The sequence below is a fragment of the Ascaphus truei genome, chromosome 9, assembly GCF_040206685.1.
Source record: "Ascaphus truei isolate aAscTru1 chromosome 9, aAscTru1.hap1, whole genome shotgun sequence".
Taxonomy (NCBI): domain Eukaryota; kingdom Metazoa; phylum Chordata; class Amphibia; order Anura; family Ascaphidae; genus Ascaphus; species Ascaphus truei.
The window spans coordinates 4,330,326-4,344,354 of record NC_134491.1 but is presented as its reverse complement, the minus strand read 5'-3'; the positions used below and the strand labels follow the sequence as shown (position 1 = coordinate 4,344,354).

Here is a 14,029-nt window from a genome sequence, read left to right as displayed (position 1 = left end):
CGTGTTTGTGAGGCGGAAGGTGAAGTGTACAGGAAGCCACCGGTCCTGTGTTTGTGAGGCGGAAGGCGAAGTGTACAGGAAGCTGCGAGTCCCGTGTTTGTGAGGTGGGAGGCGAAGTGTATAGGAAGCTGCGAGTCCCGTGTTTGTGAGATGGGAGGCGAAGTGTACAGGAAGCCACCGGTCCCGTGTTTGTGAGATGGAAGGCGAAGTGTACAGGAAGCTGCGAGTCCCGTGTTTGTGAGATGGGAGGCGAAGTGTATAGGAAGCTGCGAGTCCCGTGTTTGTGAGGCGGAAGGTGAAGTGTACAGGAAGCCACCGGTCCCGTGTTTGTGAGGTGGAAGGCGAAGTGTACAGGAAGCCACCGGTCCCGTGTTTGTGAGGCGGAAGGTGAAGTGTACAGGAAGCCACCGGTCCCGTGTTTGTGAGGTGGGAGGCGAAGTGTACAGGAAGCCGCGAGTCCCGTGTTTGTGATGTGGAAGGCGAAGTGTACAGGAAGCCGCGAGTCCCGTGTTTGTGGGGAAATTGTTCTGTAAGGCATGCATTTAAAACGAGGCCCTAAAAATTAAATCCAAATTAATGTACAGCGCAGAACTACTCAGCTTCATTCTGAGCTTAAAAGATCTAACCCCTTCACCGCCAGAGAGACCTGGAATATATCACAGAGCAGGGAAGGGTTAAATGTGCAGTACCCTTAAACTAATTTTTTTTTACAATCTGCCTTTAATTTACTAAAATACAAAAGTTACTTTTTGCCTCGGTACTGATCCCTGCACCTTTGGAATCGTGCACTCACTTTATTCTCCCAGTGACTTTGTCCCCGAGCCTCTTACACACAGTAGATGTGCTGGGAGTCGCCTGCGATGTGACAGTGTCTCTGGCAGAGTGGTGCGCACAGGCTGACACCGCTCTCTGTCTGACAGGGTAAGACCTTGCATATAAACCATGGCAAAGACCTCCGGGCTGGTCCTGAGCCAGGAACTCTCTCTGGCCTTCCAGACGGAGATCGATTCCCTTTAACACTTCCGCCATTATTTATAGCTCTCTGTGTACCTGTCCCTAACCATCAGTATAAAGCACTAGGAGGCTTCCCCCTGCTGACCGTTGCACTGACCACCAGGGGCTTCCTCCTGCTGACTGTTGCACTGACCCTTAACTCCTTGGAGCACATTGTTGCCTCTTCAGCTGGAGCTGGGTTTTTTATGGCGGAAATGTCCTCCTGTATGCTGAGGTTTTGGAAACAAGGCAGGTCTGCCAAGCAATGTGTAACTGGCCCTCAGGCCGGGATGGGCACGTGCCACCAAGTAGGATGTACCTGGCCCTCAGGCTGGCATGGGCATGTGCCTCCAAGCATTGTGCACCTGGTCCTCAGGCCGGGATGGGCACATGCCACCAAGTAGGATGTACCTGGCCCTCAGGCTGGCATGGGCATGTGCCACCAAGTAGTGTGTACCTGGCCCTCAGGCCGGGATGGGCACATGCCACCAAGTAGTGTGTACCTGGCCCTCAGGCCGGATGGGCACGTGCCACCAATGCCACCAAGCAGTGTGTATCTGGCCCTCAGGCTGGCATGGGCACGTGCCACCAAGCAGTGTGTATCTGGCCCTCAGGCTGGCATGGGCACGTGCCACCAAACAGTTCTACTTTGTATTTTAATGCTCATCTATGCCTGAGTTTGATAATTAACCCGTATTCATTTCATTCAGCGCTGAACAGGTTACTTTGCCACTAACTCGAATTCTCGAACACACCTCGGACAAAGGGCACTTGTCATCGAGGGGTTACGTTTGAAATGTATATTAGTTGGATTAGTAAGGCTACATCACCCTTAATAGGGCGGTTTGTCTAACTCTGCATCCACTGTCCTGACCGCTCACCCCACTGGACGTCACACTTGGTGTGAGGAGGTGGCTGGACCCTCCCTTGCCCACCCCAAATACAACCAACTTGATTAAATGGTGACCCCCTGGGACGCAGTGCCCGTTAGCCAGGAGCCACTTAGAGAGCAAGCAGTTGTGGTTTCAGGGATTCAGGGCGAGTTAGGGGGGCGGTTATTAGTGTTATCTCAGCACACTATCTGCCACAGCTCTGAGGCAAGGCGCTGAGGCGAGCAGCATAGGGTGTCCTGTGTCGCTAACAGGGAGGGGGTCAGTGATTGTGACAGGGGGAATAAGAGATGGTCAATGTGAGAGGAGACGGGGCAGTGATTAGGAGTAGGGACACAGTCATGGTTGAAAAGGAGCAATAAGTAAGTCATACCCATTAGTGCTCTTAACCACAGCCTTTTATAGAAAGAGGTCTATCTGGATGTCCTCCTGCACTTAATGGGTTAATATAGTATGTGGGGGGGGGGGTGAGAGCAGCTTTCAGTGAGCAGTGGAGGAGCACTCAGGAGGTCTGCCTGAGAGGGGGCTTATTGACTCCGGGCCGGGAGAAGCAGCCCTCTATCATTACTGAGCAGCACACACAGCGCGGCTCCCGGGGACAATGACTGTTTGCTGTGCAAGATTGGCAAAGCAATTGTGGAAATGACGGGGTGACAGTGAGAGGCTCCATTAGGGGACAGCCTCTATTGTGTCTTATGGAGAAGTGAGACGGTCAGGGCGGCTCAATCCTAACTGCCCATTACCTATTGTGTGCTCATTGGAGTTGGAGAACCTCTACTGGCCAGAGAGGGACAAGGTGCCAGAGTAAAGTTCTTCTTAACCCCTGTGTTAACAGAGGGGCCTGCACAAAATAAAACCATTGCAGGTTCCTCTGGCAGTCAAAAGGTTAACTGTGCGCAGTTAGATTTGCAGCGCCTCTGACTCCAGCTGTGCGATCACTGCACAGAGAGCCCCACTTTATCAGGAAGTATCAGAGCTCTGCCTGGCCTGGTCCTGTGCCCCCGCTGCCCTCTGACCCTCTGCAATACCCAGCATTAGCGTCCTGCTCGGGATATTCCTTGTAGAGGCTCGAGGGGTCAGCAGCTGTCATTATTTGGGATGCTCTATTACTTTGAGATAGTGTTTTATTTTAAACCAGCTTTCTATAGTCTATATATCGATGTTATAACATTGCAGTATTTTAGAAATGATTCCGTTCAAAACTATGGCAACAAAATAAAAATGACTGACTATTAAGGATATATATATATATATATAATCCCAGGCTATGTTTAAAACAATGAACAATCGCTTAAGGGTTACATGTAATAATGGACTTGAGACAAAAGGTGGCACTGTGTGCTCATTTGCATGTGATTTCCCAGAATCCCTTGCTGCAGTGGAAGCACTGTATGCTGGGTGATAATGGCGAAAAGCAGGGTTGCAGATTATACATATTTTCTCAGCTCGCCCCCTGGGGAATCTCCCAGCTCCACGGGGACACAGGTTCAAAACCACAGCTTGAGACGCTGGGCGGCACGGAGAGATGCTCTGTTGCACATTGTGCAGCAGCATGTTCCGTTTCAGGAATGCTAACTGTAAATAAGTCATCCTCTAAGGCAGCGGTGCGCAAAGTGGGGATTGTTTTGGGGGGTGCGGGCAGTTGCAGAGGTCCCGCGCTCTTCCCCATGGCATTTAAATTAAATACTGGGGGATCGCGTGAGGCCTCTGCAACCGCTACTTACCGGGATTCTGAAGGGTGCTGGGATGCGTCGCCATGGCAACGCAGCATCAAATTATGCCGCGGAGTCATGTCACACGCGCGTCTCCATGACAACGGGGTCATGTGACCCCGCTGCGTCATATGACGTCGCCGAATAAGGTAAGGGGGCGCGAGAGCAGGTGGGAGCTGGCAGGGGGGCTCAGCGCCAAAAGTTGCCCTAAGGCAGGGGAGCGCAATCTTTTTTCCCTGCGCCCCCCTGCCAGCTGTACCCCTCTCTCCATGCGCCCTCCCTCTTACCTCAACTCTGGCATCATGATGTCACGTTGCCATAGCAACGTGATGTCACATTACCTCGCGGCATAATTCGACGCCGCGTTGCCATGGTGACGCGTCTCCGGAGCCAAGGTAAGTGCAGTTTACAGAGGCCTTCGCCACTCCCCGGCACTTAATTTAAGTGCCTTCGGGAAGCGCACTGGGCCTCTGTAAACCCCGCACCCCTCTCAGACAATCTCGCACCCCCCCTTTGCTGCTCTAAGGGTTCAATTTTGGGATATTTTGGTTTTGTGGAAGTTAAGGTCTCAGCGGGGATTTGTAATGGTTTAGGATATGGAGTATCTTCCAATACTGAAGAATTTGCATTACAAAGCATTAAGAATGACCAGGCGCTTGTGGGAATTTGGTATTAATCCTGTTTGATGCACGTTGTGTCTATTACTTTTTATTTTATCTTGTTACAAATGTTACACTGAACTCCAGGAACTTGCTCAGCAATTAATCTCAGGTATTACTGCTTGGAACTTGGTGTTACTGACCATTATCACCGCTCTTACTATCACGGCTTGCTAAGTAATTACTTCTTATTACCAGTCATCATTACAGTTGATATTGTGGTTTTCTAGATCACTGCTTTGGTATCTGCTGTTTGGAGTTAAACTTCTGGGAATAAACATTTCAACCCCTTCACTGCCAGAGGGGCATGCAACATGTTGCTTTGCCTCGCTGGCAGTGAAGGGGTTGAGCAATCTTTCACCCAACCTAAAGTTATAAAACACACTAAAAGTGTATGGCGGTAAGTACATTACAAGGCCAACCTTCAATACGTCCTGTTACTGTGACTGGCAAGGAGGTGGTCTTTAAAAACAAACTCTCTCGGTAAAGATAGCGGAGCAATATGCTCCGTAGCAGGTGTGCGCTCTGCCGCTGCCATCCTGCACACACAGGTGTGTTTATGCCTCAGGCATCCTGGCCACAGTCCATTCCTTTTACTGGAGCTGAATTAAACAGCAACTAGTACATTGAACAGAGAGAGAGAGAGAGCGCTCGCAAGGGGGAGAACAGGAGCATCAAAGGAGATGCCTGCAAGCTTGGTTAAGGCCAAGAAAACCCTGTTTCAGTTGTCAGAGCTTGTTGATGTTGTAAAGAACGGTGCATTTTTTCCCTACCTCTCTCTTCCCTCCTCTCTGCGATATGTGGTTCTGCCTAAGGACAGAAAGTAAAACAGAACGGATGAACAGAGTTCCACTCCATAAATCAGCCGTTCCTCCATCCCAGATCAAAGCTCTGACATGCTCCCTTCCAGCCTACTTGTCCACTTCGGCTGCTTGATAGACAGTTAACATCTGGCCCAGAGACCTAGAAGATATCTTCCTCAGAGCTAAGCAGGGCTAGAAAGGCTCAGGACCTGCTAACTCACCTTTATCTCTTCAAAGCTTGCACTCTGTAATTGCTCCATTTCCAGGGGCACTCTCTTTCTTTCTCTGTGCCTGTTTAAAGGAGCAGTCTCCCATACAGAACACGTCACAGATTTCTCCCGCTAACGTACATGCTCCAAAATTATTTCTGTTTTGGAGAAATATGAATGTACAATATTTTGTCCTGCATTGCGAGTTTTGCACTGATGTGCAACCTAAGGACAGCATTGCTACCTCATGTATTGTGTGAGCTCCCTGACAAAAGCAGGGTGTCGTTTCATGTACTACTGTACAAATGTAAAATAAGGTGTTAAATGGCTGGGTGCTTTTATTTTACTGTAACTTCTTTAAAACAATTTATTCATTGCAAACCCCAACTCACTCCTGGTTCCCAAGGAGTGTGTGTTACTGTTACATAAGCACAACTAATGCAATATTACAGGAGAAAAATATTTATAAATGTTTAAAAAAAGAATGTCGTAGTCGCTGCCATATTAACCCCTTTCGTGCCCCACAGTCAGTGGCCGACCCTCTCCCCGGGTCACAGTCTGTGCAAGAGGACCAGTTGTATGCAAATCAGACTGATATGCAAAGTGTCCCATGTCGCCGCCCGGCACACAGAAGACACCCAAGCCTTGCTATCTCTCCCTCTCAGCAGGCCGAGATCTTATGCAAAACCCCCTAGGTGCAGCAAATGCAGACGAGGACCACCTGCCTCTGGTGCCACCTGCGTATGGGCATCCATCACCATATATATTCAGGTGGCTAATTTATACCCATCAGATGCCATATTCCAGGTGCAGTGTGTCCAACTCCTACACACTCAGCAGTTTGGTCGCCTTCTGATAAACCTGTTAACATAACGCTTAGGTATTGGTAACCAGCCCCCTGCGGTGCATGTTACTGTCTCGGCTCCATGTAACACACACAGGTAAGTATACAATAGGATGTTGCCATTAATGATTAGCTCGACAACAAGGAACAATAAAATTCCCAAATCTCTCCAGAACCGTCATAAACGGCAAAATTCCCTGCTGCGGATTGGTAAAAAGTGGAAAACAAATAGAGATTCTGCTTCATAGGGACCACTCTACAAATATGGGCAAGAGGCACCAAAACCAAGAGAAATACAAATAATAACGCTTTATTGGTTTGCTGTAGATTTAGAGATTGCTTGCCAACAAAACTCAGGACATATACAGGTGAGTGTAGGCTCTGCACCACGGGAACAGGAGGGATGCTACCGGATGCTGTGTGTGCTGGCTCCAGCCTATTCATTCTCCCATGGTGGAACTCTCCATTCCATTAGGAATCAGTGGAGGGCTCGCAGTTTACCAAACATTTCTGTGTAGTATCCAAAGAAATGACCCGTGTTTGAACCTTCAACCCTCACTTTAATGACTTGTTTGAAGACAGCCTGGAGTCCTGAGTTTGAGGTGTGTTGGGGGTTGGGATCGCTAATGGTTTGCAGGCCTCAGAGGGGCTTTGTTGGAGGATAAAGGGAAGCTTGCAGCATTTCGGAGGGTGCTGGACCAATTATTAACCTCTTCTGTGCTGTGTGTTGCTTTGTTCCCAGAATTTGAGAAGTTTTAAAGTGTGCGTATCTAGCAGTGAGTGTGTGAATACTAGCAGTATCCTTGTCGTTAGCTAAGGACTCCAATTAGTCAGGCCAAAAAATGACTGTGGTCTATCAGGGCTTTGGTGCTGTGTCCATGATACTTCCTGCTAATGACTCCAGCTCTCTCCATCTTACATGTTCCAAAATACTTATATTTCTGCCTCGTTGTTGCTCTTTTGTCCTCCCGGGTGCTTGTCTCATTATGAAATGATCCCATAATTCTACATTTTGGAATAAAAAGTCACCGTCTCTTGTGGTTTGTAACTCTTCTGAAACTCGCACGTATCAAAAAACTGTTAACAAACAGTGTACAGTGTGTTTCCTGGGTGAGTTCTTTCACTTTAATGCATCTTCTCCCTAACTTTGTAACTTTTCACCATAAATGGTATTTTACATCACTATTCCTCCTAAGCCATGCTGAGTATTTCCCAGGTATATTTGTGAGTAGTGAGTAGGACTGCTGAGACATTACCTGGGGATGTGTCATGGTAATACATAGATACAGTTACCGTAGCTTTGCCAGTGTGTGCCCCGCACCCCAACAGGAGCTGTCAATATTTTTAATCCCTATGAGGTGTGGGGCAGGGTCTAAGGGGGTCTGTTTTATACTAGTACCTTGTATTTGTTTAACTCGAAACACAGAGGATTAATGGCAACAATTACCAGTTAAGGTAACATGAAAAATTGCAGGCACTCATTCTGGGATTACCATCTAAATTAAATCCAGCCTTAACGGCCCAGTGACTTATGGCTCTGCATGTCCTTGTCAAATAAGGGACCCATTACTACCTGCTTTTAGGGAGGGGTGGAGGAAAGTTCCCTCTGAGCCTAATGCCAAACATATGTCTGTACAAAAGATACACGCCCTTCTCCCCCCCCCCCCTCCACCCCCCACCCCACCCCTCTGGTAAACAGAAATGGTGCCTGCCATAACCCTGGCTCTAGGTCTATGCCCTGGGCACCTTTAACCCTTTGCTGCCTAACAGCTGATAAATCTGTCATTCTGTCCTTATTGGGCTCCTTTGTTTTCGCTTCTTGGAGCCTCGGGTCGCCCTAATTCTGACCTGCAGAGCTTCTAAAGTTGATTGGACAGCAGGTACTTTCTACGGTACATTGACTTACTCCCAAGTAAAACCATTATTAACCAGTTCTATATCCTCGCTGTGTGGCTTCGTGTCTGCATTTTGAAGTAGGCCCTGAATCATCTCTGAAAATCTCATTCACTCGGGTTGTTGCCTGCGGGTCACATATAAAATGGCGGCCTCCATGATAATTCCCTTTCTCTCGATCACAACCACTTACATTATAAACTCACTGATCTGGCTACTTTGTCTTTATAAAAGACATTCCCTTTACATAAGAAGCACTTTATATGAGGAACTCGCTAACGCAAGATTATAGGTGGGCATTTCTGGCCTCATACTTTTATTTTAGAGAAATATTAATGCTAAATATACTTTGGGGGGCACTTCGATATTTCTGTCAGTGCTCTAATCATTACACCCTAAGAATGACTGTGTGTGCTCCTAACGAATTAATATGTGCACGTTTCGTATCCTGCGCGGGGACTTTTATTTCTGCGGATTAAGCATGACAAACTATGAAACGAACATGTACATATAGATCGGTGGGTCACTCATCTCTGTGGCTGAGTGTTACTGTGACATAGCGTGTGCATGGTCATCTCTGCCATTCTAGTGCACTTTCTGTTCCGCCGGTGACAACACATTCCAAAATAATCCGGGCACGTGTACAGAATGCCCACTCACCCTATAATGTCAAACAGGAGTCTGCTGCTTGCTCAAGTCATACTAACAGTTCCCTGGCACTGCTCTCTCTGTCCTTTATTTTGTGTTAAGAGACAGCAACTGGTGCCGAGGTTATAAAGACAGGGGGCTTTCATTTGACTCTAGAGGTCATCCCCATTTTGCACTGACCTCTGAATGACCCCTGGTTTTAAATGCTGGGTCAGCGGGAATTGGATATAGGATTTAGAAAGGGGAACGCTCACTCCCGGAGTTGGTCCTATAGCCTCTGTTAGGTTGATGATAAAACTTGAGACAGTTTAATGGATGTCTCTGCTGACCCAGGAATCCCACATGAAAGCACAAAGCCTGGACCTCATTTAGGGCCAGCTGGGAGGGGAGAGGGTGCTGAGAGATCAGAGGGACAAAGACTGCACACTGGAAACAAAATAAAAGTTTCTTGGGATCTGGGAACATACCTCTCTTAAAACATGTACATATGAACTAAAGGTGTAATATCTCCAGTGAAGCGGTTACACTATTTGCTGCACTATAAAACAATTCACAGCATGACTACAGAGTTCTAGTCACCTAAGCTTTCTAAAATTAAGATGGGCCCAATAATTACATCTGATGATCATAACACCCCCAGTGTTCTGTAAGGTAACCTCCATAGTGCCAATGGGTACCATACATTGTCTGCAGCTTGGGTACGTTGCTGTATGATGGTCAATGTTTCCTGTCACTAGCTTGTTATCCCATAAACAGTACAGGGTTTGTGCTCTGGAGGTCGGATTTACTTCCTGTGATGTCATTCTAGGAGTTATTCTAATGACCTCATCTCTGTAATGTCATAACAAACATGGATGTAACATTTCCCCGTACACAGCAACATTACATACAAGGTCACCCTTATTCCCCAGTGACACCAAGTGTTCCACAGAGGAGAAAATGGAGAGTTCTATGAGGACATGTTCCTGGTTCCTTTGTTAATTTCCTGATGTTAACCTCTTCAAAGCCAAAGTAGCATTGGAAAGCAATATATCTATAAAATGCAAATATATCAACAACCAACAGAGCAGGAGGAGGATATCGATGCTTCAGCTCTAAATCCCCCCTTGATTGCACCTCTAATATAACAGGACTGGTGGAGATTAGACATAGCATAAGCCATTTGAAATGTGTTATCGTGTCTGAAAGATTCTCGGATTTATTTGCAAACGCAGTTCATTTGGGAGGGGGTAACACAGGACATAGAGGGCATCTCGATTAACAAAAGCTTGATTCATTTCTTACTGAGACCCTTATGGTATTCCCGTGCGTTGTATTATGTGCTGAATAACAAGTGATCTGTCTCCTGTATTGCAGGTTCATTAATGCCAGAAGACGGATAGTGCAGCCTATGATTGACCAGTCCAATCGAGCAGGTGAGCTCCCGCTCTCATCTGTCCCCAGAACACTATGACGGTGAATGGGTTAATCTTCTGGGGCAATCTCTGTCAGAAGTTTTCAGCATCCGAGGGTTTAAGAAACTTCGAAGGGTTCAATGGGCAGTAAATAAAATGCCTCAACAAGAGGTTCTGGGAGCCAGTGAGGACAAACAGAGAGAGGGGGCAGTCCCACCGCCTCCCAACATCCCACCATAGGGAGCGGCTAATTGGTGCTAATTGGAGATTTCCAGCATGCCCTCAGTACAATTGCCTCCTCCCCCACAAAATGCTAATTGGTGCAAAGTACTGGGGCCACAACTAGGCAGTTTAACCCTTCTGCTGCTGGAGCAGGTGCTTGCACCAGGGGAAGGGTTAAATTGCATGGTGCTTCTGCCTGATCCAATCAGCAGTGCAATCCAACGGCCCATTGCCGTGTAAGGAAGCCATTCTCATGTGCGCTCATTGTGTGCATTCATTAACTGCCCTATTCACACAGAGCTGCCCAAGCTCACATTATAACACGTGGGAATGTGTGTGGGGCGGGAGGGGGGAGGGTTGGGGGAGTTCTTTTGGAAGCAATTTCCCCATTAGAAATCCCACCAACCCCATTTAATGACTTGGGCACTAATGAATATTATCGTATTTATTTTATTTTTTAAGTTACAAACTTTTTAACTGTACCCACCCACCAATAAAATAGCTGTCTCTGTTATTTTACATTGTTACAGTGGCCCCCGCCAGGGAGAAACGTGGTCACTCACCTGATTTAACTTTGGAATTCATTTCTCAAAAAGTAGTTTCAACATGTTCAAAAGAGCTATTGTAGATCTGGCGTCCCCAGCAGTCTGTCCCAAGGCTTATATCCTTCTTGCCTTTCTCACCTCCACTGGTGTGTTAACCCTTTCACTTCCAGAGGGGGTAGCAATCTGTTGCACACCCCTCTGCCCGTGAATGTGTTACTGGAGTAAAGTTTGAATGAACACTAGAAGAACACAAGATGTGTTGTGCTTTGAAGACAATAGATACAGATATTGACATGGCTGCATTTATAAAATGCAGGTATTAATCTATTGGTCAGAGATTATCAAAAATCCCCTCCGTTTTACATGAAGAGGCTAATATGGCAGCTCTCCCTCCGGCTCAGACAGAACTTCCCTGGTTAACCCCTGCTCCGCGGGTTTCTGTACCGCTTGGGTTTGGAGTGTGTGTTTCAGTCCTGACACTGGAACCTTTGCTGATTTTCCGGTGTGTCTTCTCTTCTTTTCTCCTTCTCTGTGTCCACGTTTGACCACAATCAGGTTTTCTTCTTGATCCTTCAGTGAGCCAAGGAGCAGCGTATAGTCCGGAAGGTCAGCCAATGGGAAGCTTTGTGTTGGATGGTCAGCAACACATGGGGATCCGGCCTGCAGGTAAGTGGTGACCGCACCATTGTTTTGCATTTCAGAGCTTCCATGGTAGGAGCCGTGATTTACCGGTTAAAGTTTGGATGTGGCTTCAATCCTGACTTGACCACAAATACTCGTCATCCACTCTCTACCAGTGTCTCAGCTCACAGCTGTAATGATGATATAATTCCCCTCTCACCTTGGGAAGTGGCCTTGCTGAGCAGATTCAGCCCCATTGGTGCCTGCATGACTGCCCCTAAAATGTATTTGTCAATCATAATGGAAATGAGCTAATCTGAGTTCTTGCTGTGAGCCTATATGAGCCACTCAGCTGTACAACGTAATTATAACTGGTGGCCCCCAGATCACTCGGTGAACATGTAAGATAAGCGTTTCCTTGCTTGTCCATTGTATAAAAAGCAATAAGGCACTTGTTGAATTTACATCCGAATAGTGTGTTTTCCGGGGCTCCCCCCTGCTGCCAGCCACTGTGATTCGGTGCTGAGTTATTCAGTCTCGCTCACTGGGTTTTATCTCCCTTCTAGGACCTATGAGTGGAATGGGCATGAACATGGGCATGGATGGGCAGTGGCACTATATGTAACCTTCGTCTTGCAGAGCAATCACAAGCAAGGGGAAGTAAGTATCTCCAGGCTCTGACCCCACGGGCTGTTTCCCACTTTCCCCTGCACCGAGTTTCAAGTCTTGTCAAACTAAAGACATCTCACACACTGCTGTGTGTGGCCTTGGCCTATAACTTGTCTCAGTGACACTAAAATGGCTAACGTCTCTGGAAGAAAAGAAACAACAAAAACAGTATCACAAATTCATTAGATACACAGAAAACGCAAGGCAAAAAGATAGAGAATCGGAGCACTTTAATAACATCTGTGACACTGGTAATTGTCCACATGCATATCTCTGAGCCTCGCCCTACCAGAATTAGATTATCAGCTTTTTGGGATAGGGCTTTGTTTTATAGACCTATGAACACAAGGGATTCTCTTGTCTTTGTCACTGTGTCCTCTTTATGTGTCTGTGCTGAAGGTTTCAGATTAAAACGGGGAGATGTTAGGGTTAGTCAAATCTGTCGGCGTGGATGGATTCTCAAATGATCCTATATGCAAAGATTAAGCAGCTACATTCGGTCTATGACAGAAAGGACACCCACGATTCTTCACTGGGGAGACTCTGTGTTTTGATTATTTTATTATTATTTTTTTTTACACTCTTCTACTGCATTTCCGACAGGCAGGAGAGACAGTCAATACATTTAAAGGGAAAGACATTTAGGAGCAAGTGAATATGAAGCAATGGATTTTTTTACTGAGGGTTGAATGACTGCACTTGGATTAAGAAACCCATTAGACTTTAAAGCTTCAAGTGTTTTTGACGTATGAACAAAAATAAGATTTTGCGGCTGCCAGCGAGCTATACCCTTGGCTGAAGGCGCCGGAGCAGACAGAATTGCATATAACATTGAAACTTCTTTGTTTAATGAGGCCGAATATAGGAAGACGTACCTTGATTAAATCATTCTGTATATGTAAATAGAGGCCAACATTTCATCGCAGATCTCATGGGTCTGCCCGTGACATTCCACTGATGAAGCCAATTTTCCTATTTCTTCCGTCTTTTTAGAAATGCAGTCAGGAAACGGGGAAGCAATGTTCCCTATAACGGCCACAGAGAAAACATTTTCTCAGCTTGGATAATTCTTAATATAGCCCATATAATTTCTAGCCTATTTAATTACATAACATATTTTATGCTTCATGACCAATTACATTAATAGCTTAATACAGAAGAATATTATCCTCTCTTGATTTGATTATGCAGCCACACAATATGGTATATTTGGTACTTAATTATCATCATCCATTGAGCAGACTGCCGTGCTAGAACAAACAGAGCTGGGCTTTGCAGCCTGTGGTATTGTGTTTAGATGACTCCTACCACTTGTGTTAATAAAAGAGGCTGCACTTGTACATAACAGGATGACTGCAGTTTATCATCCCTTAGATTACCAGTTTACAATGTTAAGAAACATCTGCTGGTCTTTTCAGTGGCACATATTTGAGGTTAAATAGAGGTGAATTTGCATGTCCCTTTCAGGTCGCAGAAAGAAAAGTAAATACTCCTAATGGTGTCAAAACACGGTGTTCAGTATGAGACCCATGTGATGTTTGGGAATGTACTGTGCTACCAAGAAGACCAGTCTTTCTCCTACGCTCTAGATCACCGCACATCCCATTCTAAAATTTGGGGGTGCCAGACGGCTTCTCCAAAAATAATGGACACAATGGTGATAGACACACACATATCTCTCTCCGCTCCATGCTGTTTCCTCCTCTGCTTGGCCCCACCCCCAGGCTCCTGACACCTCCTCCTGATTGGCTGCATTACCCAAAAGCAGCCAATCAGGATGAAGGAAGCTGCCCAGCCCCCACAGCAACAGCCCTGCTCTCTCCCTGCTCAGGGAAATCCTGCTGCCCCTCCAAGCCGGGCAGGTCACTATGTCCAGAGAGGTAATACCGGTATACACATACATGTCCAGTATTACCTCTAATCTTTT

At 46.6% G+C, this 14,029-nt stretch overlaps 1 protein-coding gene across 6 annotated transcripts in view; it reads left to right on the top strand.

The window, feature by feature from the left end:
- MEIS2 (Meis homeobox 2) overlaps positions 1 to 14,029 on the top strand; it is a 212,309-nt gene that overhangs the window by 192,611 nt on the left and 5,669 nt on the right. For 3 of the 6 annotated variants that reach the window (XM_075613229.1, XM_075613230.1, XM_075613227.1), the window contains exons 10-12: positions 10,008 to 10,066; positions 11,368 to 11,478; positions 12,000 to 12,093. In XM_075613229.1, coding sequence (XP_075469344.1) covers positions 10,008 to 10,066; positions 11,368 to 11,478; positions 12,000 to 12,058 — 229 coding nt within the window. In that variant the 3' untranslated portion in view covers positions 12,059 to 12,093. The remainder of the gene's footprint in view (positions 1 to 10,007; positions 10,067 to 11,367; positions 11,479 to 11,999; positions 12,094 to 14,029) is intronic. The other 3 variants (XM_075613231.1, XM_075613232.1, XM_075613228.1) reach the window with 1 other exon arrangement.